General features: G+C 42.1%; 1 protein-coding gene and 1 long non-coding RNA gene across 4 annotated transcripts; one reads left to right on the top strand and one right to left on the bottom strand.

Annotated features, from left to right (window-relative positions):
• The first annotated feature begins 602 nt into the window (after positions 1-602).
• Positions 603-21,650, top strand: LOC100690676 (hexokinase-2). 3 transcript variants are annotated; one of them, XM_005472325.3, is made up of 11 exons: positions 603-965; positions 4,565-4,681; positions 14,658-14,820; positions 15,714-15,862; positions 15,943-16,062; positions 16,479-16,574; positions 17,124-17,223; positions 18,424-18,607; positions 18,779-18,934; positions 19,012-19,245; positions 20,389-21,650. In XM_005472325.3, exons 2-11 carry the CDS (start codon positions 4,565-4,567, stop codon positions 20,588-20,590), a joined length of 1,521 nt encoding a protein of 506 aa, XP_005472382.1. In that variant the 5' UTR covers positions 603-965; the 3' UTR covers positions 20,591-21,650. The 3 variants fall into 3 exon arrangements, with proteins under 3 accessions (XP_005472382.1, XP_025766676.1, XP_005472383.1); XM_025910891.1 differs by lacking the exon at positions 603-965 and adding an exon at positions 1,714-1,826; XM_005472326.4 differs by lacking the exon at positions 603-965 and adding an exon at positions 2,620-2,760.
• On the bottom strand, positions 4,688-6,281 carry LOC102082356 (uncharacterized). Its single transcript, XR_269538.4, has 3 exons — positions 5,764-6,281; positions 5,457-5,514; positions 4,688-5,036 (listed from the first exon to the last, which is right to left on the bottom strand). It is a non-coding gene; the product is annotated as an uncharacterized LOC102082356 (long non-coding RNA).
• Positions 21,651-21,698: the final 48 nt, after the last annotated feature.

The following is a 21,698-nucleotide window of genomic DNA, read 5'->3' on the forward strand; positions in this document are numbered from 1 at the left end:
CTCAGCAGAGATGTGAGAAAAATGTAATTATTTATTTAATGCAAGTGATCTCTGAAAGTCAGAGTGCATTTCAACCATGAACTGATGCACAGCATGTGCAAACTGTCCAACTCTATTCTTCAGGTGACTGAAAGGCTGCTAACAAGACAAGAACTAAACAAATAATCAGAAATAAATAAAACGTTATAGACAATCTGAAACGGGACAAAGTGAGAGAAAATAAATAAATGATAAAAATGTGTCAATAAAACATTAAAGATCAGAAACGCATCATATCTCAGTGAGGCGGACTGAGGAGGTTTCCACACCCCGGCCTCTCTCCGGGTGTCTTATGCAGAAACTTTCCACGGCTGAGACACCTCCCGCCCACACACACACCCACACCGACCCTTTCAAGGTTAACTTTGACAAGCAAATCCGAGCCTCACTCCGCATGATAACTGAACCACGTGAATCAGATTCATTTTAAATCATCAATAATTAATAATTTCTGTGTGTGTAGTCCGTCACAAACAGGTCAAACGTGAGTGATGTGGAGTCATTTTGGTCCAGAAACAGTTCCGCTCACAAACTGTTTTATGATGTGTTTTTGAGCAGAGCTCAGACGGAGAGGGCAGCAGGAACATCACGGCTCCACAAACACGCTGTTAGTGAACTTCAGAAACTGCGGTGTTTTAGTCTTTATATATGTCTCCGTCATATTTCCAGATCACTACAGTGGGTTCACTAACATCAGCAAAGATGTTCCACATAAAACACGCAGAAACATCGGAAACTCTCTGCGACGACCCCGGGATTTTTACGCAGCTGTAAATCTGCTCGTGAAGCAGCGGGAGGTCCCCGTGTTGCGACACGAAGTGGGTGTAAACAATTCCCAAAATGAGCACCTCACGCGCTCTCCCTGCCTCTCATTCATTAAGGAAGTTCAGAGCTGTGAGGCTGAGGGCGCGGAGCGGGACGCAGAGGTGAGTCTGAGTGCGCTTCACTGTTCGTGGCTTTTACGCAGAGAGGATGAGGAGTTTCCACCAGTGTCTGCATCAGTGCGAGCGGCTGGTTGGTGACTTCACCGCCCATCCTGTCTCACCCTGAGACCCCCTGTGTCCTGGTACAGGACCCCGAGCCGCTGTTTTGTGTTTTTTCGCTAGCCCCGGTCTGTCTGACGGGGTTTGCGCTGCTCGGGATCTTTGGCTCAGTTAGAACTAGTCAGACTTGTTTCATGTTGCCTTCAGGCGCATTCACAGCCGGGATCTTATTATTGATATTGGTTATTCTTCATATCTGCCTCTCCTCAGGGTCACCGCACGTTGTCAGGAACCTTTCAGCGCGATGATACAGGCAGTTTAACTTATTTCAAAATAAAAGTGCAAAAGAATCAGAAATTCTTATGTCACTGATGAGGTGTCACCTGAAAAATTTGGGGCGTGGTTTACGAATTGACAGGTGTGGAGAGCAGTGAAGCGTTGCAGGTTTACCTGGGAGCTGTTTTTTGTTTTTTACTTTGTAATGTGATCTCAGAGGCTACTCCACCCAAAAACCCTAATCCACAGGAGTCAGGAGGTCACTAGAGTAATCCCTGCTCTAGTGTAACTCAGCGCTTTGCTGATTTGCTCAATTACTGGATGCTGTAAGAGAAAGAGGCAGGAAGCAAATAAAAAAACCACAAAACCATCAGCCAGTCACAGGACAACAACTCTGAGCGTTCAGACACGTAGACTCAGCCTGCTGAAGTTCACCCCGCGCATCAGAGTGTGGAAGGAAGTGACTTTGAACGTGATGTGGTTGTTCGTTCTGAGTCTGTGGGGTTCACAGAGAATCGTAGGTCAAAGGTCAGTAAAACAGGATGTGCAGAGGACACATCTGCAGCACCTGTGTGACGCTCTCAGGTCAACATGGTCCAAAAGACTCCCTCAACTTGCTGAACTGAAGGAGCGAATTCAAACAATTCTGGAAGCAGACGGCCATCGAGACCAGAACAAGCACTATAAAGAGCTGATTATAAAACAATAACATAATAAAAACAAATAAAAATACCTCAACAAACTAAAAAAAAATGTTACTGAATGAATGAAAATCTGCTGTTGCTTTAAAGTCATCACTAAAACTGTCGACTTCCTGCATTTAAAACAGTTTTATTATCATTTAGTAATTATTAGAGTGAAATAAGGAAACTTTCTGCGACATGTGAAAGCTCACTGCGAGTGTTGCATCATCAATATTCCCAGTTTTTTTTTTTTAAAAAAAGGGAAAGTCCTGCTGTCATCAGCCGCTTTCATGCATTTGTCTCTTCGTTGTCTGGTTTCACTTCAGAAAGCTGTTTTATTTTGGTCACGGTGTCACGTTGTGACTCTGAGGACTGGAAGTGAAGTGGAAGCAGCTTTTCAGGTTCCTTTAAACTCGGCGCTCGTAACTCAAGTTACGGCTCCCAGCTGTTCTCAGGTGTGCTCTGTTGACACTTCAGGTAGTAACACGGGACGTATGACGTTTACTCCGGGCCTATGTTTGCATTTGGACCTGTTATTATTCACGTCCACGTCAAGTCGACTGGAGGATGTGAAGAAACGCTTGTTCCTCTTTTGTGTGCTCCTCGCTGCACCTTCCTTTCTGTGTGCTTTGAATTCTGCATCTAACAGCATTTAAAGCCTCGTGATGTTTGCTCAAAGGCACATTTAATTATTGCTTAACGGCGCTCACTTTGTTTCCCTTCGTGAAAACCTGAGTTTACGCCGAGGACACATCAGCACAGATGTTTCATTACAGCAGGTGAACAGTTATTCTTATTTTTATAAATATATTTTTTCTAGAGCTCTACTAAAGATGCTTTGCAGGTTTTTCTGTTAAAGCTTTTCCATTTCAGTGGGTAAAATCTGACACTCTGTCAGGTCCACGTGTGATGGGTCGTGACCTCAGCCTTATCCTAACCCTGACTATAACGATAAACCTCATTGGATGTTACGAGGTCTCTGAGCACCGTAACGCTAACCACCACTAATCACACTGACTGACAGTGTGATTACTTTGTCTGCTGATTTCCAAGACTTTTTTTAATTTTTAAAATTTTTTAAAAAGGATCAAATGTATGTTTTCTAATAGCGAAGTGTTAGGTTTATTAATAATGACCTCTGAGGGTTATCACAGTGAGCAAAATTTTACTTTTCTGACTTTTACTGTAAAATTGTAAGTAGTTGCAGGCAGTTGCTGTGAAATCGATTGCTGATACCTCTCAGGGAACAACACATTTTTCCCCTCGTGGCAGGATCACTGAGGCTCATGGTGGGTGGAAGAGATAAAGGTGTTACATTAAAAATCATGAACTAACCTCCGAGCGCAGTAAACCTGGAAAAAGTGCAATAAAAACAGAAACAGTTCACTGTTAAAGCTGTGTCTAACTGCTGAAACCAAAATGTTTCAAAAGGTGCAACTTTTTGCATCTCAGCTGTGGAGCGACTGTACAGTTACACTGTAACCTTGGTTCTCTGAATAAAAGATTATCTCTCTGCTCGGGAAGAGATAGTCTCGATATGATAGAGAACACAGCAAGCTGACAGCAACCGAAGCAACTGCAACAAGGTTTTTACCGCAGCACTATTTCTGAGTCCAATTCTGCCTAGCAACAGCTAGCAAACCACAGCAGAATACACACGGTCCAACGCGTGAGGTTGCCGTCTGGTTCTAAACTGAAACAGCTTTTTTTGGCATATTTACATAATTAACTTCAGTGTTCCTGTTCATTACTGTGTATCATCTCTGTTAAATAAAATAAACATAATCTGCCTGTGACATGACACCCGCAGAGCTGCTAATGAAAAGTTAGCATGTTAGCTTTAATCTTTACAGATCATTCAGGCAACCTGTTTCAGCGATGGAGGTTATTTTAACAATTATTTGATTCATCTGCAAGCTTCTTCATGCAACTGAAAGAAAAGTATCTCAAAATTTCAACTTGCTCCTTAGTAAGTAGAAATTTACACATATTTTAGGTGCTGGATGGCAACAGGCATCCATCAGTTGATCGTGAGTGTGGTAAAAAGACTTTTCCCCCCCAGTGTTTTAATTCCCTCTAAAAAGAAAATCCCCCAAACTGAGGTATCCACAAAAACTGTGGCCCAACAATCGAGGCTGTGGTTGTTACAGTCCTGATATCCTCTCATTTATCTTTTTAATGTCAGTGTTGTACAAATTAGACATGCAGCTAAGTTGTTTTCAGAGGCAAAGAGTCCATCCATACTTTCCCGTTTTGTATAAACCACTGAATAAGACCGGTCAGGTTTCACTAACAATCATTGTGGTTATGGCACGGCTCAAATAAATGCAGACCACCGACACCTACCGTAAACTCACGGGCACGTGAGATGCTGTGGCGTAAACTCTGGGAAAATTAGTCTGCAACTCAAAAATCATTGATTGATTTTTTAAAAACCTGTCAGGGCAACAACGGGGCGACGTCTCAGAAGACGTCATATCTTTATTTTACGTCGTTTATTTTATCTGAGTCTTATTGTCCTCTTTTTCTGATCATTTAAGCCTGTCAGCTTAATTCATCATCTTTTAACCTGTTTTCATCCAGATGAGCAACACACAAGCAAACGGCGAGTCCAACATTCAGATAACCAAGAAAGCCAAAATGAGCGGCGACACCGCCACCCTGCACCTGGACGGCATCCCTCCGGATGTGCTCGGTAAGGTACGTGTCACCTTGTTGTATGTATGTTATTTTTGTGGTAGAGACAGTATTCGATAGATAACTAGCAAAAACCCAACCTACGGGCAGCTGTTGCCAGGCCTGCAGCACATGTTCGTCTCATTTATGTTTAAAACACAGAAGTCTGTTTTATCATGTTGTTCTTTTTTTATATTCTTTATATCACTTTATAAAGTCACACGCCATAAACACCAAACACATAAATCATGAATACATTTTTTTCTTTTTTTCTTTGTGTAACTCCGCTCAGTCTCTATCTCCGGTGCTGTAAGAGTAAAACTCTCTGGACTCGAGATGGGTAGAGCTCAGACGTGGTTTATTCCCCTCTTGTGGGTCTCTGCAATAACATGGGATATGAATAACCATGGGTTTCAGGCAACAGCATTCCGCCCAAACACAGCAAAAGCTTCCTTGCTACTCACAGATAAGCTAATGATCGTATAGTGGAACTCTTAGTTTTCTTAAAATAAATAAAAACCAAATATTGATTGAAAAATAAAATGGCAACAAAACTTATTACAGAAAATAAAATAAAAATATTACTGCATTGAGGTTTAGGTAAAAAAGGAGAAATTAATTCACTTAAATGCACATTCATGTGAAAATAAATAAACTTCCAGACCAAAGTCAAAATTTCCTTTCATGTACAATATTAAATGGAACAATGCTGCCATCTACTGGGCAAAATTAATAAGCAGTGTTTCTTAACAGAGTTAGTCTGCCGCTCAATCAAATACATGTTTCAAAATACACATACCTGCAATAACATGGGATATGAATAACCATGGGTTTCAGGCAACAGCATTCCGCCCAAACTATCAAGAGAAGTTTCAAATTATTAGACACGACAGTCTCCTCTAGCTGTTAGCCGCTAGCTCAGCGTGTCCATTTTTCCTAACGTCTAACCCATTAATTGGAAAACAAGATCATAAAACTGAAATCTACTCAGATGCTACTGTATGGGCAGTTCATGCTGTTAATGTACTGTCATGTTAACCTCAATGAGGATCTTCAAATATGTTTTAAACTCATGTTCAGTCACGGCAGACTGGGAAAGAACTTACCACAGCAAAAGCTTCCTTGCTACTAACGGGATAAGCTTAGGGAAAACCAGTTTACCAGTAGCAGACTTCCGCTGTGGATTTTCAAAATAAAAGTTTCAAGATAAACCCGTGGTTGCAATCCCAAGTTTAACAGGAATTTAATAACAACAAAACCATATTCATTCTTTTACATCGTTACATTTGCAAGCTAGATATTTATTTTATACAACAAAATAATAATTACAGGCACTTTTAGCTTTGCTGTGTCATGTCTTTAAATATGTGACCACACATTCCAGTGATCCCAAAGTCCCACTGCACAACAATGTACATGTAACGTACATGTCGCCATTCATTTTGAGATTAGTTACTAAGAGTGTGAATGTTATATAGAGCTTGATAATCCTGGTCTAGGAAATTTATTTAGTACATTTGATTGAGATTTATTCACACATCTAAGACGAGTTACAGAAGATACACATGCATATAGACACTTTGATCAACATGGTGGGATTCTACGGAAGCGTAGAGCTGCCACCCAGGCAAAAGAAAAATAGAAGTATATCACGTTATAACGTGAAAAGTTTATTGTTCTAACAAGATACTTTTCATGTTTGTACAATATACTTTTGACGTTTGAACAATATAATATCACGTTATTACAATATGCATAATTATCACGTTCGTACAATATAAATATCAAGTTCGTACAATATAAATATCAAGTTCGTACAATATAAATATCAAGTTCGTACAATATAAATATTATATTGTACGAACGTGATAACTATGTATATTGTAATAACATGATATTATATTGTTCAAACGTCAAAAGTATATTGTACAAACATGAAAAGTATCTTGTTAGAACAATAAAATTTTCACGTTATAACGTGATATACTTCTATTTTTCTTTTGCCTGGGTGGCAGCTCTATGCTTCCGTAGGATTCAGTGAACACAGGATATGTTTTATTTCTGCATGTTGGCATGCTAATTAATGATAATACAGCATTAAAAAGTCCCTGTGCAGATACAATACCAATTAAATGTATTTTAGTGGTTATTAACAGTAATTTAAAAAAAACCTTTAAAGTAAATATCACTTTAAAGGTTTCTGCATGTTTGCTCAGTCTGACACATTCTGACGTTATGGTTTTAGCTTCTTATTGCACTGATCAGAAGGGAAAATCCAAAAGCTTTAATCACATGATGATGTTGATATCTTTATCTTTGCAGATAACTTGTCAGAAACAAAAGTGTTTAATAAATTAAATGTTGCATTGAGTGAAGCTTGAAAATGACCAAGTTTATTGAGAATTCATCAAAAAATTCAGGCTAGCTTAAGTCACGGGGATTCTTCTTTTGGTGAAAAATGATCCAGCTGTTGTCTTACACATCGCCACAGCTGCTAGCATTGCTCAGTGAGGTTCAGCATCAGGCTTCAGGGCTGAAAAATGAAGCCAGCGCTCTCAGGACCGCTCAAAGACTCGTACAGCCTGGTACCAAGTATCTTGCACATAGAAGAAAGGAGAATCCATAAAGTATGTGTATACAGTGGCTTGCAAAAGTATTCGGCCCCCTTGAACTTACCCACATTTTGTCACTTTGCAGCTACAAACATGAATCAGTTTTATTGGAATTCCAGGTGAAAGACCAATACAAAGTGGTGTACACGTGAGAAGTGGAACGAAAATCATACATGATTCCAAACATTTTTTACAAATAAATAACTGAAAAGTGGGGTGTGCGTAATTATTCAGCCCCCTGAGTCAATACTTTGTAGAACCACCTTTTGCTGCAATTCCAGCTGCCAGTCTTTTAGGGTATGTCTCTACCAGCTTTGCACATCTACAGACTGAAATCCTTGCCCATTCTTCTTTGCAAAACAGCTCCAGCTCAGTCAGATTAGATGGACAGCGTTTGTGAACAGCAGTTTTCAGATCTTGCCACAGATTCTGGATTGGATTTAGATCTGGACTTTGACTGGGCCATTCTAACACATGGATATGTTTTGTTTTAAACCATTCCATTGTTGCCCTGGCTTTATGTTTAGGGTCGTTGTCCTGCTGGAAGGTGAACCTCCGCCCCAGTCTCAAGTCTTTTGCAGACTCCAAGAGGTTTTCTTCCAAGATTGCCCTGTATTTGGCTCCATCCATCTTCCCATCAACTCTGACCAGCTTCCCTGTCCCTGCTGAAGAGAAGCACCCCCAGAGCATGATGCTGCCACCACCATATCTGACAGTGGGGATGGTGTGTTCAGAGTGATGTGCAGTGTTAGTTTTCCACCACACATAGCGTTTTGCATTTTGGCCAAAAAGTTCCATTTTGGTCTCATCTGACCAGAGCACCTTCTTCCACATGTTTGCTGTGTCCCCCACATGGCTTGTGGCAAACTGCAAACGGGACTTCTTATGGTTTTCTGTTAACGATGGCTTTCTTCTTGCCACTCTTCCATAAAGGCCAACTTTGTGCAGTGCACGACTAATAGTTGTCCTATGGACAGATTCCCCCACCTGAGCTGTAGATCTCTGCAACTCGTCCAGAGTCACCATGGGCCTCTTGGCTGCATTTCTGATCAGCGCTCTCCTTGTTCGGCCTGTGAGTTTAGGTGGACGGCCTTGTCTTGGTAGGTTTACAGTTGTGCCATACTCCTTCCATTTCTGAATGATGGCTTGAACAGTGCTCTGTGGGATGTTCAAGGCTTGGGAAATCTTTTTGTAGCCTAAGCCTGCTTTAAATTTCTCAATAACTTTATCCCTGACCTGTCTGGTGTGTTCTTTGGACTTCATGGTGTTGTTGCTCCCAGTATTCTCTTAGACAACCTCTGAGGCCGTCACAGAGCAGCTGTATTTGTACTGACATTAGATTACACACAGGTGTACTCTATTTAGTCATTAGCACTCATCAGGCAAAGTCTATGGGCAACTGACTGCACTCAGACCAAAGGGGGCTGAATAATTACGCACACCCCACTTTGCAGTTATTTATTTGTAAAAAAATGTTTGGAATCATGTATGATTTTCGTTCCACTTCTCACGTGTACACCACTTTGTGTTGGTCTTTCACCTGGAATTCCAATGAAATCGATTCATGTTTGTGGCTGTAATGTGACAAAATGTGGGAAAGTTCAAGGGGGCCGAATACTTTTGCAAGCCACTGTAAATATCTGTGTTTGTTTGCAGCAGTGTAAAAAATGAAGATGGGCATAAAAACGGGGCTAAAATCACATGAAAAACCAACATTCCCGTCTCCCTGAGTGGCAAACAGCAATATAATAATCTTCACACAAAAGCACGAAACACTTGTTACACAGACGTAAACAGAGCGGGCGAATATTTAAAGCACACAAAGAACAGAAAGGAGCTGTAAGCCGTCGCAGACCGTTAGTGAAGTCCTCTTTACAGCTGAGTGAAATCCTGACCGAGGTCAGGAAAAAACAGGAACAAAGAATCATATTTTTCCATTTGTCAGATTCATGGTCAGTCATTGGTTTACTAACTTTAATCATGACTTTATGTATTTCATAATTTTAAAAGTCACAACTTCCAGTTTTTCAGCTGCAACTTCATGAATAAGAAATCGGAGCCAAACCTCCTCCTTATTTCCACAAAACCTCCTACTCACTTGTGTTCGTGACAAGCAGCACAATCGCATCGATTTCTATGACATCCAGGGAGTTTGTTTCTTTTTATGATGTTTTTTAAGGGCGAGGCTCTGTTAACTCCCACGATGATCGCAAAAGACCGTCACCAAGACCAAAGGTTTCAGCAACCTTTGGTTTACTGGTCAATGTTCATGATGCTGACTAAGCTAATATTAAAAACACCGGTTTGTTCCAGGATGAAAGTAGTCAGCCAGTAAAGTTAAAATTGATCCTCTAAAGTATCTGTGCCAGAAGAAAAGTCAGAGTATTCACCAGGTGAGGAGTTAAAAGTATCTCAGAATATTAGAAATAGTATTTCAGGACCATAATGGACATCTAAGGAAAAAGTTTAAATTCACAGTCAGAAAAGACTGAACTGAAGGAAACTCTGAGACCACAGCAAAAATGTGACTTAAACTGTTGAAATTTTAAGAACTTTCTCAGACCCTTTATTCAGTTCAATTCAGTTTTATTTGTATTGCGCCAAATCACAACAACAGTCACCTCAGGGCGCTTTATATTATATATAAGGTAGAGAGAAAACCCATTGAGCGAGTGCTTTGGTGACAGCGGGAAGGAAAAACTCCCTTTTAACAGGAAGAAACCTCCGGCAGAACCAGGCTCAGGGAGGGGAGGAAAACATGACTGAAAAGAAGAGAAGAGAGCCAGAGATTAATAATAACCAATAATTAAATTCAGACTGGTGTATAGAACAAACACTCAGTGCATTATGGGAAGCCTAAAGGAGCGCCCGGTTGGGGTGATATGGTGCCACGAAGTCTTTAAGATAAGATGGAGAGAAGAGGAAGACCTCAGAGAGGATTTAAATTCTCAGTCAGAAAAGACAAAAATGAGGGAAACTCTGAGACTAGCACCACAGAAATAATATGACTCCAACGTTAAACATGAACTAAGAGCGAAGTCATCAACACATCCACCCTCAGGTTGTCAACTCACGACAATGTCTCCAAGTTGAGGAGTTCATCTTTCAGGAATGTGTTCCTTTTTTCCAGAGCGTTTACTTTGTTCTGCATAAATCAGCTTTGTTTTCACAGAATCATTTGTTTGATCAGTAATTATCAGAACGACCACAGCAAAGACGAGGCTCAACCTCTGGAGCTGAATAAAGGAGTGCTGCAGTTCCTCTACCGTCCATGTGAGGCTCCAGCAGTCAGTCAGAGACTGCCGTGTTAAAACCTTTCGTCAGAAATAAACACGTTTACATGTAGCTGCTAGCCTTCATCGCTTACCTGGAAATCGTCATTGTGTTTGTGCTTTTTGGGGCATTTTTAATAGATTATCTGACCAATATTACAGTTGCAGACCATTCTGAAGTTAGTGCTTTAGTTTCAGTGAGTAAAATTCAAGCATTTATGAGTCTGTTACTCGGCACAGCTTGGACTCCACCGTTTCATTCACACTTTTGGCTTCAAAAGGCCTGCATGGCAACAAGCAGGTCTCACTGCCGTGTCTCACTGAAGCTTCAAAGTATGCAGAACCTGCCCAGAACATGTATACGCTCTGCATACATACACAGCACAAAGGCTGTTACACAGACATGTAGGCTCTATGTGAGAGAATAGAAAGGCACCGAGAAAATCAGCAAAGCAAAACCGGATAACTGACTCTGTACAGTAGCACGGGGCAGCTGTACCTGAGCCACACAATGAATCAAACACATGAATCGCTGAGTGAAAATATGTTTAACTCAGTCATCGTGAAGTTGGCTTGGCTTCTCCGCTTCCTCTGAGCGCTGAATTTCCTCGACTGCCACAAGACTGGCAGCCAAACCCGGATCGCCCTGAGCCGTTTTACAACAGGAAACAACTTCCTGACTCGCTGTGCAGCCACAGTACCAGTGACTGGTTTCATCATCTTCACTTCCTCTGGATCAGCTGGAGCGAGGACAGTGGAGGAGAGCAGCCTGAGCAAACTCGCTCCTGGAAAAGTACTGCAGCTCAGGAATCAGTCAGAGACAAAGAGGAGGCGGACACGTTTGTATCCCTGCTTCATGGCAGCATCTGATCCTGGGACCAAGTTTAACTCAGAGAAAGAGGATCTCCAACCGTGGCTGCTGTTTAGGTTTATATCAGGTTCATTTCTGACTGTGAATCAATCATTTAACCACTGATAACAGTTTGATACAGCAGAGAAGCTGAGCTCTAAACGTAAAGTTAAACTTCCACACAACCACACAGATTACTGCTTTAGACCTTGAAAGGTTCTTAAAGTAACAAACATAAACCTCAGAACCACTTTGTTTGTCACGTAGCTTCAGGAACTCCGACTGAGGGAATAACTCAGAAAGTGTTTCACCTCGTCAGGACGGAGCTGCATCGGCAGGGCTGTTGAAACTTGTCTGAGGCATTCCAACGTTTACCGTAAAGAACATGTGTGACGGTGGGAGAAAAAAAGCCAACATGACCAAACTGCCAAAGAAAACCTACAACATGAAACCTGGAAGCACACACATTTCACAACAGCCGCCCTCGTGGCTGCCAGGGCGTGTTCGCAGCAGCTTACAGGCCTTCACCAGGCTTTACTTTGTGATGATGACACGAACATTTAAAAAATTAAAAACCTAAATGCAAAACAAACATGTGTTTAAGTGAAATCAGAGGCAGGAAGAGGCTGTGCTGACACAGCGAGTAATGATCCTCTGGAGATGGCAGCAACAATTCAGCCTTCCTGTTTTCCCGGCTTCCTTCAGAGCTGGAGAATCACTGCACAGCTCTTCAGACCGTGTCCACGTTACTGTGCAGGTACCTGAGCGCAGGTGTGAAAGGTCAGAGGTGAAAAAGAGCTTTGAATTCAGGGCAGAATTATGTGTTTGGACAGGTTTGTCAGAACCGTAACAAAACATCACGTAAATAAAGTTTATTCCAACTTCTTTCCTTTACAGCACCAACCTCCTCCATCTCACCCTGTTCTTTACTACACCCACGAATCTTCCCGGAGGTCTTCCTCTTCTCTCTATCTTATCTTAAAGACTTCGTGGCACCATATCACCCCAACAGGCCGCTCCTTTAGGCTTCCCATAATGCACTGAGTGTTTCTTCTATATACCAGTCTGCATTTAATTATTATTTGTTGTTAATCTCTGGCTCTCTTCTCTTCTTTTCAGTCATGTTTTCCGCCCCTCCCTGAGCCTGGTTCTGCCGGAGGTTTCTTCCTGTTAAAAGGGAGTTTTTCCTTCCCGCTGTCACCAAAGTGCACCTTACAATATAAAGTGCCCCGAGGTGACTGTTGTTGTACAAATAAAACTGAATTGAATTGAATCATGGTTCTGAGAAATCCTTCAAATTTTCAAAGTAAAAGCTTTCGGTTGGTTTTAGAATTTAAACTTTGGGTCTTCTGATTTCAACAGACAACGTCCGGCAGAAGCAACAATCCCTGTGCAACTTCTCCAGAAGTTACTCAGTTTAATTTAAGAATATCTTGTGAAATCAGCTTCAAACTGTGCCAACTTTCAAGTTTCACAAGAGATGAAATGCCACAGATCCTGTTACAGTGCGACGGGTCAGTGAATAATAATCATCAGTTATGTGTAAGTTCATCAAAAATATTTAAACTGCAGCGTTTTATTTATAACGCACTGTTGGAAACAAGAACAGGGCGACCAAAGTGCAGCACAGAGACACAACAGAGCCGTGCACGTTAAACAACGAGGGAGCACAGAGTAACGTTAGAGTTCGAGTTTTGACCTTGGGTGGAAGGCCTGTTTTCAAACGTGCTAAACGCGATCAGCTCGGAGTTTGTGTCGCATCTTTGGAACAAATCAGATGATCCGGAGAGAATGAAAACCAGACACAAAGGTTAAAGACATCAAACAAATAGAAGGACTTCGATTCATAGATGAATGGCAGCGATGAGCTCTCTGCCTGCGTCAGATAAAAACCAAGCAGCTGCGCTTTGCGCAGTTGTAGGCGAGCAGGGTTCCGTGCAGAAACGGAGGCGTCATGAAAGCACGTGTGACTGTTTCCAGGTTATATTTGGACACGAGAGGCTCGATTTCCGACGACAGCCTTGACTGGAAAAACACAACTCTTTGGTTCATCAGATAAAAAAAAATAAAAAGAGTTGAGCTGTTCAAATGTTTTTAATTTTATTTATTGATTTTATATCGACCTAAGAATGTGGCCGTGGCTAGAGTCAGCAGCATCACAGATAACAAAATCAAATCTGACTCAGAGTTTCTGTTTTCAGCTGTTTAAAAGACGCATTAAGGACATTCATTTCTTCTTCTTTGGCTGTAAAGCCAGTTTATGGCTCTCTCCGTGAGTCTACAACCTGTCCACTGTGTGGCTGAGCGCAGTTACAGCCTTTGCTATCTCGTTTACTCGTCCGTGTCACGCTGACTTCCTCCCGCCTGACGCTGTTAGAGACAAAACTCGAGCACAGACGGATTCACAGAGCAGCAACTAAATCACAACATTTGATCAGAAATGAGTAAATATTGATTTTCAGGCTCACCTGTGGGTTTGAGCTCGTCATACAGATGTACTGAAAGTATCTGCAGAAGTGTTTAAATGTTGTTTTGTATTTTATGAGTTTTAAATGTGAGCGCTGAGTGTACAGTCTCAGCCTCACCACACGCTGCAGGTAGTGAAGGAGGTCACTACAAGACCCGAGCAGCTGAAGCTTCCTCTGAAGAGCTGGGCGTCCTTTAGAGAGGGTGAGGAGCTCGATCATTACAGTAGAGTACTCCTCCTCCGGAGTCTGACTCAGACCTGAACCCCTCCTTGGTGAGGTGTTTCGGGCATGTCCAGCAGGGAGGAGATCTCAGAGCAGATTAAGACGCACTGCAGCTTCTGCCTCTCTGCTGTTTGAGAACACCTCGGCGTCTCCCAGAGTAGCTGCAGGAGGCAGAACCGATGCCTGTTACTCGTCCTCTGCACCGGGGCCGGTGCTTTTCTCTGCAGAGTATTCTGCTAACCAGTAATGGTACTTTGTATTTTTAATCAGACATACTGGTTAAAAATTGTTCTGTGCAGCGCTCCTGGTACTCAGAAGTATTTGAAGTCCGTTCAGCCCTTTTAGTTTTTTTAGTGTAATGATTATTGGGATTGTTTCAGTCTTTTAGGAACGCTGCTTTAAACAGTCGGGTGTGTGTTCTTCTGCAGATTTTGAGGAAATGTCGCCATCTTGTGGTTAAACGACACAGTTGCCTCGTTTGGGTTTCTCTCGAGGGCACCGACGTGTGGGCGGTGTTGACACCCTGAACACTTTTATGTCTTTATGCTGTTCACGTGACACGGCCTCCCTCTGCAGGTGGAGAAGTACCTGCAGCTTTTCCAGCTGTCCCCGGAGATGCTGCAGGAGGTTTCGGCTCGGCTCAGGAAGGATCTGCTCCGAGGTTTGGGGAAACACTCTCACCACAAGGCGCCCGTCAAGATGCTGCCCACCTTCGTCAGGGCCACGCCTGATGGCACGGGTAAGGACATTTTCAGATAAAAGTCAAACTTTGAATCTTCTCATAAAAAACAGAACTGTGTGGTTTACCCTCCGGCTGCTTTCTACACATGCTCACACCACGTGAGGCCTGGAGCTACAGTCCAGATGTGTCCTAATGATTAAGCTCTGTGACTGTTTCTCTTAAAATTAAGACATTTGTGACTTTTCATGTGAGGAGAATGACTTTAAATTCAGTCTCTATTTAACAGGGAGCCAGTGAAGAGAAGCCAGTATGAGAGAACGATGATATCTTACAGTTCCTGTTTGTACGCCTGCTGCTGCGTTTGGAGGCTTTATAGGAACTATTATCCTGATAATAAAGGGTTACAGTTGTCCAGCCTAGAAGTAATAAATGCATGAACTAGTTTTTCAGCATCACTCTGAGACAGGATATTTCTAATTTTAGATATTGTGCAGATAAAAAAAAAGCAGTCCTACATATTTGTGTTTTATGTGCACACTGGGACACAGTTGACTCCCCACAGGCACATGCTGTGATTGGGTTTTTGTATCAATGCAAAAATGAATGTTTAAGGCTTCAGTCGTCTCAACGTGGCTACAGTAGAAGAACCCTGGACAGCTAGCTGCTGATGTGGTGGATCTACGCGGTTGAAGCTTAAATGGCTATGGGAGGGTTTTCAGTGATTCGCAGGTCAAACGGCTGGTGGCCGGGAGGTGAACAGGGTCTGATAGCATGTCTGCATCGGCACTGCAGCAATGATAAAAACGCTCCGAGTAAATCACAACTTCCTCCAGTTTAGAGTGTCAGAGACCTGTGCAGGGAAATAAAAGAGCGGTATTATAATTATAAAAGCTATAATCACATTTTAAGGATGGCTTCCTGTAACTAAATCTTCATCATGCGGTCGGCAGAGAAAGGCGACTTCCTGGCGTTGGATCTGGGAGGAACGAACTTCCGTGTGCTTCACGTCCGTGTGGAGGAGGAGGCGCAGAAGGTTCTGAAGATGGACAGTCAGATCTGCGCCATCCCGCAGGAAATGATGCTGGGAACCGGAGAACAGGTGACACAAATACACACTGAGGGAAAACAAAGCAAACGGAAAAGTGCGAATCCCCAAAATTCACATCTGTCTCTGTGCAGCTGTTCGACCACATCGCCACCTGTCTCGGAGATTTCCTCGAGTCTCAGAACCTGAAGGGTAAAACTCTTCCTCTGGGCTTCACCTTCTCCTTCCCCTGTGAACAGCTGGAAATCGACAAGGTCTCACACACACACACACAGTGTAAATACACAACAGTGACACCTGTGTGTTTCGGCTCTTTGAGGAGATGTCAGCAGTCTAGTCTATAGCTGGTTAGGCTGATCATAGTTTTAAAGGTGGTTTAGAGGAGTTTTTAGAAGGAAAAGAAAATGATCAAAAATAATCACAGAGACAGAAAACTATCACAAAAGTGCAGAAAACATCAACAAAGAGACAAAACCTAAAAAAACTACCACAGAGATCCAAGAATGGCGACCCTTAGAGACCCCAGACTCTCCTCGTTGGTTTCCTTGCCTCCTCCTACAGTCCAAACACTCCTGAAAGCAGATTTTCTTTCCGAGGTGAACTCAGTGTCAGTCCTCACGTTCACACCGATGTCACTGATAGATTGTGGAAATTGTGTTTTTCTGCACAGAGCATCCTGATCCGCTGGACCAAAGGCTTCAACTGCTCCGGGGTAGAGGGGAAAGACGTGGTCCAGTTACTGAAAGAGGCCATTCACAGGAGAGGGGTCGGTCCAAAAACACCAGAAATCACATTCATGTGTTTCAGCTCTGGCCTGCAGAGCCGATCTTCCAGCTACAGCGTTTTAGTGTTTTACCCTTCAGCACAATGTTTCTTTATACACACACACTCGGTGACACTGCATACAGTGCAGAGCAGACTTGTGTGTGTCTCATTGCTGTTTCAGTCGATGCTAACTCACTCGAGCACCAGAATAACTGCAGCTCGTATACCAGCCACGACTGCAGAAGCAAAGCTACAAAAAAATCTGTCATTGTCTAAAAAGACGCGGACTTAACTGTAGGGATAAAGACAGTAGCACCACGTGCTGATGTGCTGACAGAAAATGTTATGTTAAATTGTTTGTGGGCCTCGTATTTGAATCGGTTTAGCACAGCGAGTAATTCTTCCCACTTCATTTCTCTGTGAATGCTGCTGAGGCGCAGATTAAAAGCACCGTGGCACTTTCTCGCTCTGTGTAGGCAGGTTATTTGGCATACAGATTATGAATAGGCGAGATATAAATGCACCTGTCTGCCTGTTTTCTTCTCTGCAGGACTATGATATCGGCTCGGTTGCCATGGTGAACGACACAGTGGGAACGATGATGAGCTGCGGCTACAGGGACCAGAGCTGTGAGATCGGCATGATCATTGGTAACCATAATTTCAATAAGTAAAGAACTCAGGGATGTCTTTGTCTGTGTTTGTCTTTTATGTTTGCCGTTATTGTACAGCACTTTAATCAGCCATGCTGTTGTGCTTTATAAATAGAGTGGGACGGTCTTCAGATAAACCTCACATCTGTCTGACTGAGCTGTGTTTGCCTACACCCCCCGAACACACTGACAAGATGATGAGTAGTCGGTTTATTGAGGTCATAGATAAAATACTGAATGGATAAAACATCCACAACAAAGACATAAAAGCAGCTATATAGAGACACAAAACAACCACAAAGAGACGCAAAGCAGAAAAAAAATGACCCCTAAAGAGCCGCAGTCACAAGAAGGCAAGAAGTACACGAACATGAAAACATGAAAGTGTTACTTTTTATACAAGATGGACTCAGCCTTTGGGTTTTAAAAATAGAATTGCAGTCCTTCTAATCACCAGCAGGGGGAGATGTCTTTGTTTTTATGAAGAAGGCAAATTGGATAAAAGTCATTGAAAAGATGGCCCTTTGACCCCTTCACTCTTTGACCTCAGTAAAGTTTCCTGACAAGGTTTTTCTTCTCATTCACCATTTTTGAGTCTCACTGAGGACAAAATTATCTAAATGATGGTCCCTAAAGAAAAAAATAAATACCAGGCTTACATTAAAAGCTACTGTTCACGCATCTACTTTATAGTATTATAAAGTACCTGTTATTTGTAGTACTGTAGTAGCAAGTTTTAGACCCAGAAATATGTGATATTAAAGTATGATTTGTGCTTTGGTTATGATGCTGCTTGGCTCAGAATCCCGGACAAGCCCCGAAATTTACTTGAACAACAGAGAATGGCGTCACAGTAGCTACAATGTTTTTTGCACAGATGCAGCAGCTGCTGTCTGAGCCAGATGTAGTCTGAATGACAATTGACATCTTCCCATAGGTGAAGGAGTCACAGAACGGTGTGGCCCATAAGTGTACATATTTGCCATATTTGGGCCAGACATTCATTGCTATATCTGGGGGACTTCCTCCAAGACCTATATTTTAATTTTTAGATTTTAAAATATCAAAAAATTATATTTTAATTTTATGACATTTTGGGGTCAATTTGGAATAGCAAATAATTCCCTTTTATTATGATTTTGACTCTGTTAAGCTGCTAAATGCTTCGCGGTTTAATCTAAAAAACATTGTCCTGCAGGTACGGGAACCAACGCCTGCTACATGGAGGAAATGAAGAATGTGAAGCGTATTGAGGGCGAGGATGGACGGATGTGCATCAACACGGAGTGGGGCGGCTTTGGGGATGACGGATCCTTGGATGACATCCTGACTGAGTTCGACGTGGAGGTGGACAAGACCTCCATCAACCCCGGCGTGCACATGTATGTATCACAACTATTCAGAATCATAACACCTCCCCCGTTCATGTGATCAGCTTCAGATGAGTCTTCGATACAACTTCTATACAATAATTTTTGGCCACAGCAGAAGTTAGAAACTGATAGCTAATGTTTGTGAGAGTTTCTGTCCTGATTATGTGCGTTCTCCTGTAGCTTTGAGAAGATGATCAGCGGTATGTATTTGGGAGAAATTGTTCGACTGGTGCTGGTGAAGATCACCAAGGACAAGCTGCTGTTTAAAGGACAGATATCGGAGACACTGGGGACCCCAGGACAGTTTGAGACCAAGTTTATCTCTGAGATTGAGGAGTGAGTCTTTTGCTTTTTCATTGTTTCCAACAGTCTCTCCTGGTCTTCATTATCTAACCACTTTGTCTGGTCTTCAGGCCGGACAGCGGTTTGGAGAACGCCAAGAAGATTCTGACTGAGTTGGGTCTGGATTGGGATCCAGTCGACGCCTGTGTGGTGCGCCTGGTCTGCGACACTATCTCCTCACGCTCGGCCCGTCTCTGTGCTGCCGCCCTGGCAACCCTCGTCAACCGCATCCGTAACAACCGCAAACTGGACCATCTGAAGACCACTGTCGGGGTGGACGGGACAGTGTACAGAAAACACCCCACGTAAGAGGCATTTGGTGATCAGAGCAAAGACAACATTTAACCAAACTTCACTTAGTTTGCTGATATTAAATAACCAGACTTTTCTAATAAGCATACTTAAATATTAATTGAACTGTTTGTTTTCCGGGGTGGAAAGATTGTACCGAGTACAATTTTAATGACTTTAAAAACAAGAACTGAGTGCACTATTCTGTACATTCAGGCTCAGATACATTCATACACTCCCATTAATACTAGGATATGTCTTCTTTAGCAGGTTGCACTTTGACCAGACACTTTTAGTAGCCATCAACAAGCCTTTGTCATAACTCTGGTTGAATATTTGATCACTTTTCTTGCCAGTTTTGATAGAGTTCATTTAAACTGGTTGGTTTCCTGGCACAGACCCGGCTTTTAAGCATAGTCCATATTTTCAATAGAGTTGGGGTCAGGGCTTTGGGAAGGCCATTCCACAAGCTTAATGTTAGCCTGCTTTGTTCATCCCCTAAACAGTTTTGATGCGTTTGAGTAAATATATGTAGTATGTAAGTAATTTACATTGTGTATGTCTACCTTTAAATATCTATAGGTATATATAATGAAATTGTAATTTAAAATAGAATTCCATTTAATTACGGGGGAATGATACCCGTACTCCCGGGCTGTATTATAAAGCGCTTGTCCATGTGGGACGCTGCAAATTTCAACCAAGTGAGAAGGAGGACCTTCTTTCTTGGTTGACACCCTTTCAGTTGATGGACGTATAAAACTGACCTCACTGTGGACAGTGACGCTGGTGCTTCGGCAATTTGGTAGTTGTTGGGTTGTTCCTGAAGATTAGGGCAGGGCAATATGGCCAAAAATATTTATCACGATATATATTTGAAAATTTGCGATAACGATATAACTGACGATATAACTGACGCGAGACAAAAGCTAAAAAAAAACTAATAACAAATGAATAGGACTTGGCCTTGTTGACTTAAAAGACACTGTAGTACCACATTGTAGTGGGTGTATGCATAGATTTGAGTCTGAAGGTATAATTTTGACCTTGTGTAGATTAGAGAAAACCATTTCTTGTTTTTTTGCAACTCATTAAACGGTGAAATCTGGCAGTTCTCTTCTTTAAACACCTCCCCGTCTCTTTCCTTCCTTTTCCAGCTTCAGCAGTAAGCTCCAGAAGGCGGTGCGCCTGCTCGCCCCTCAGTGTGACATCACCTTCCTCGTCTCGGAGGACGGCAGCGGGAAGGGTGCTGCCATGGTAACGGCTGTGGCGCAGAGGCTGGCTCACCAGTCCCGACTGCTAGAGGAGAGTGACGGTGAGGACAATGATGAAGAGGAGGAGGAGGAAGAGGGTCAATAATGTATTTTTGACCAATCTATGCCTCAGTGCAACTGCAACTGTTCATATAATGTAAAGAGAGGTGGAGGGATTCCTCTGGTATTTTATTATGTTGAGATTTTATTAGAAAAGAAGTAGAAAATGTGTTGATCAGAATATTTAAAGTACAAAAACTTGCACAAGACTCACTAAGTAACCAATGTGTCAAAAGGAGACGATTTAAAGTCATTTTATAGGTCGCTATGTAGATTTTGATCCTATAAAAACGTATTTATTAATAAGGGGCATAGCTTCAGGGGGTATTTGTGGTGGCAACACTCCCTAAAAATAAGTTGCCCCTCCCCCGAAAATAGTGTTGTTATATCACTGCAGCAAGGGGCGGATACTCTGGGGGGGCAGAGGGGCCCAGATCCTACTTTTGCTGGTTAAAGACAGTGTTTTCCTCAGTGTGTCACTGTGAGTATAACTCAGTAATGTTAAATAATGATAATAACCACTGAAAGCTGATGTTCTGATTATATAACAGGATATTTAAAAGTTTAAAAAATGGACAGTTTACAAACCTTAATGTGTGTAAATGATGTTGATGAAAAACGGGCTAAAGGAACGGGAACAATTCAGAGCTTCCCTGAGAAACGTCAAGATTTTAAGATTATCTTTTATTAACATAAATCTGTGACAGATGTCAGCACATATGGTGGTACAAGGCAAGAAAGAGTGGAATAAATAATTTGGCTTTTTTAATTTCCTCAATCTCAATAAATAAAAAACAAAAGACTAAGAATTATCAGGGAAATGCACCATTTGCTGCTTGGTGAGATTTCCAGTCATCCTGAACAGCAGTGATCTGTTTGTGTCCAAGTAAAAGATAACAGATGCTTCAGTCTGATGCAGAAAAGAGGAAGAGAAGGACGTTTGTGAAATGTGTTTTTTAAGGTGCCAAAAATCCTCCTGCTGTTTTTTTTCTTTTTTAAAATGGGAAATAAAGAGTTTATGTACAAAGAACCGCAGAAGAAGAGCTGCAGCACAATATGCACTAAAGCCAGTGAAAAAATAAAAATGTTAAACCGTCCAATCAGAATGGAGCCTGTGTGTTTTCATTACTGATGCTGTGGTGCTGATGACAAAT

This window comes from Oreochromis niloticus, linkage group LG10, assembly GCF_001858045.2.
Source record: "Oreochromis niloticus isolate F11D_XX linkage group LG10, O_niloticus_UMD_NMBU, whole genome shotgun sequence".
Classification (NCBI taxonomy): domain Eukaryota; kingdom Metazoa; phylum Chordata; class Actinopteri; order Cichliformes; family Cichlidae; genus Oreochromis; species Oreochromis niloticus.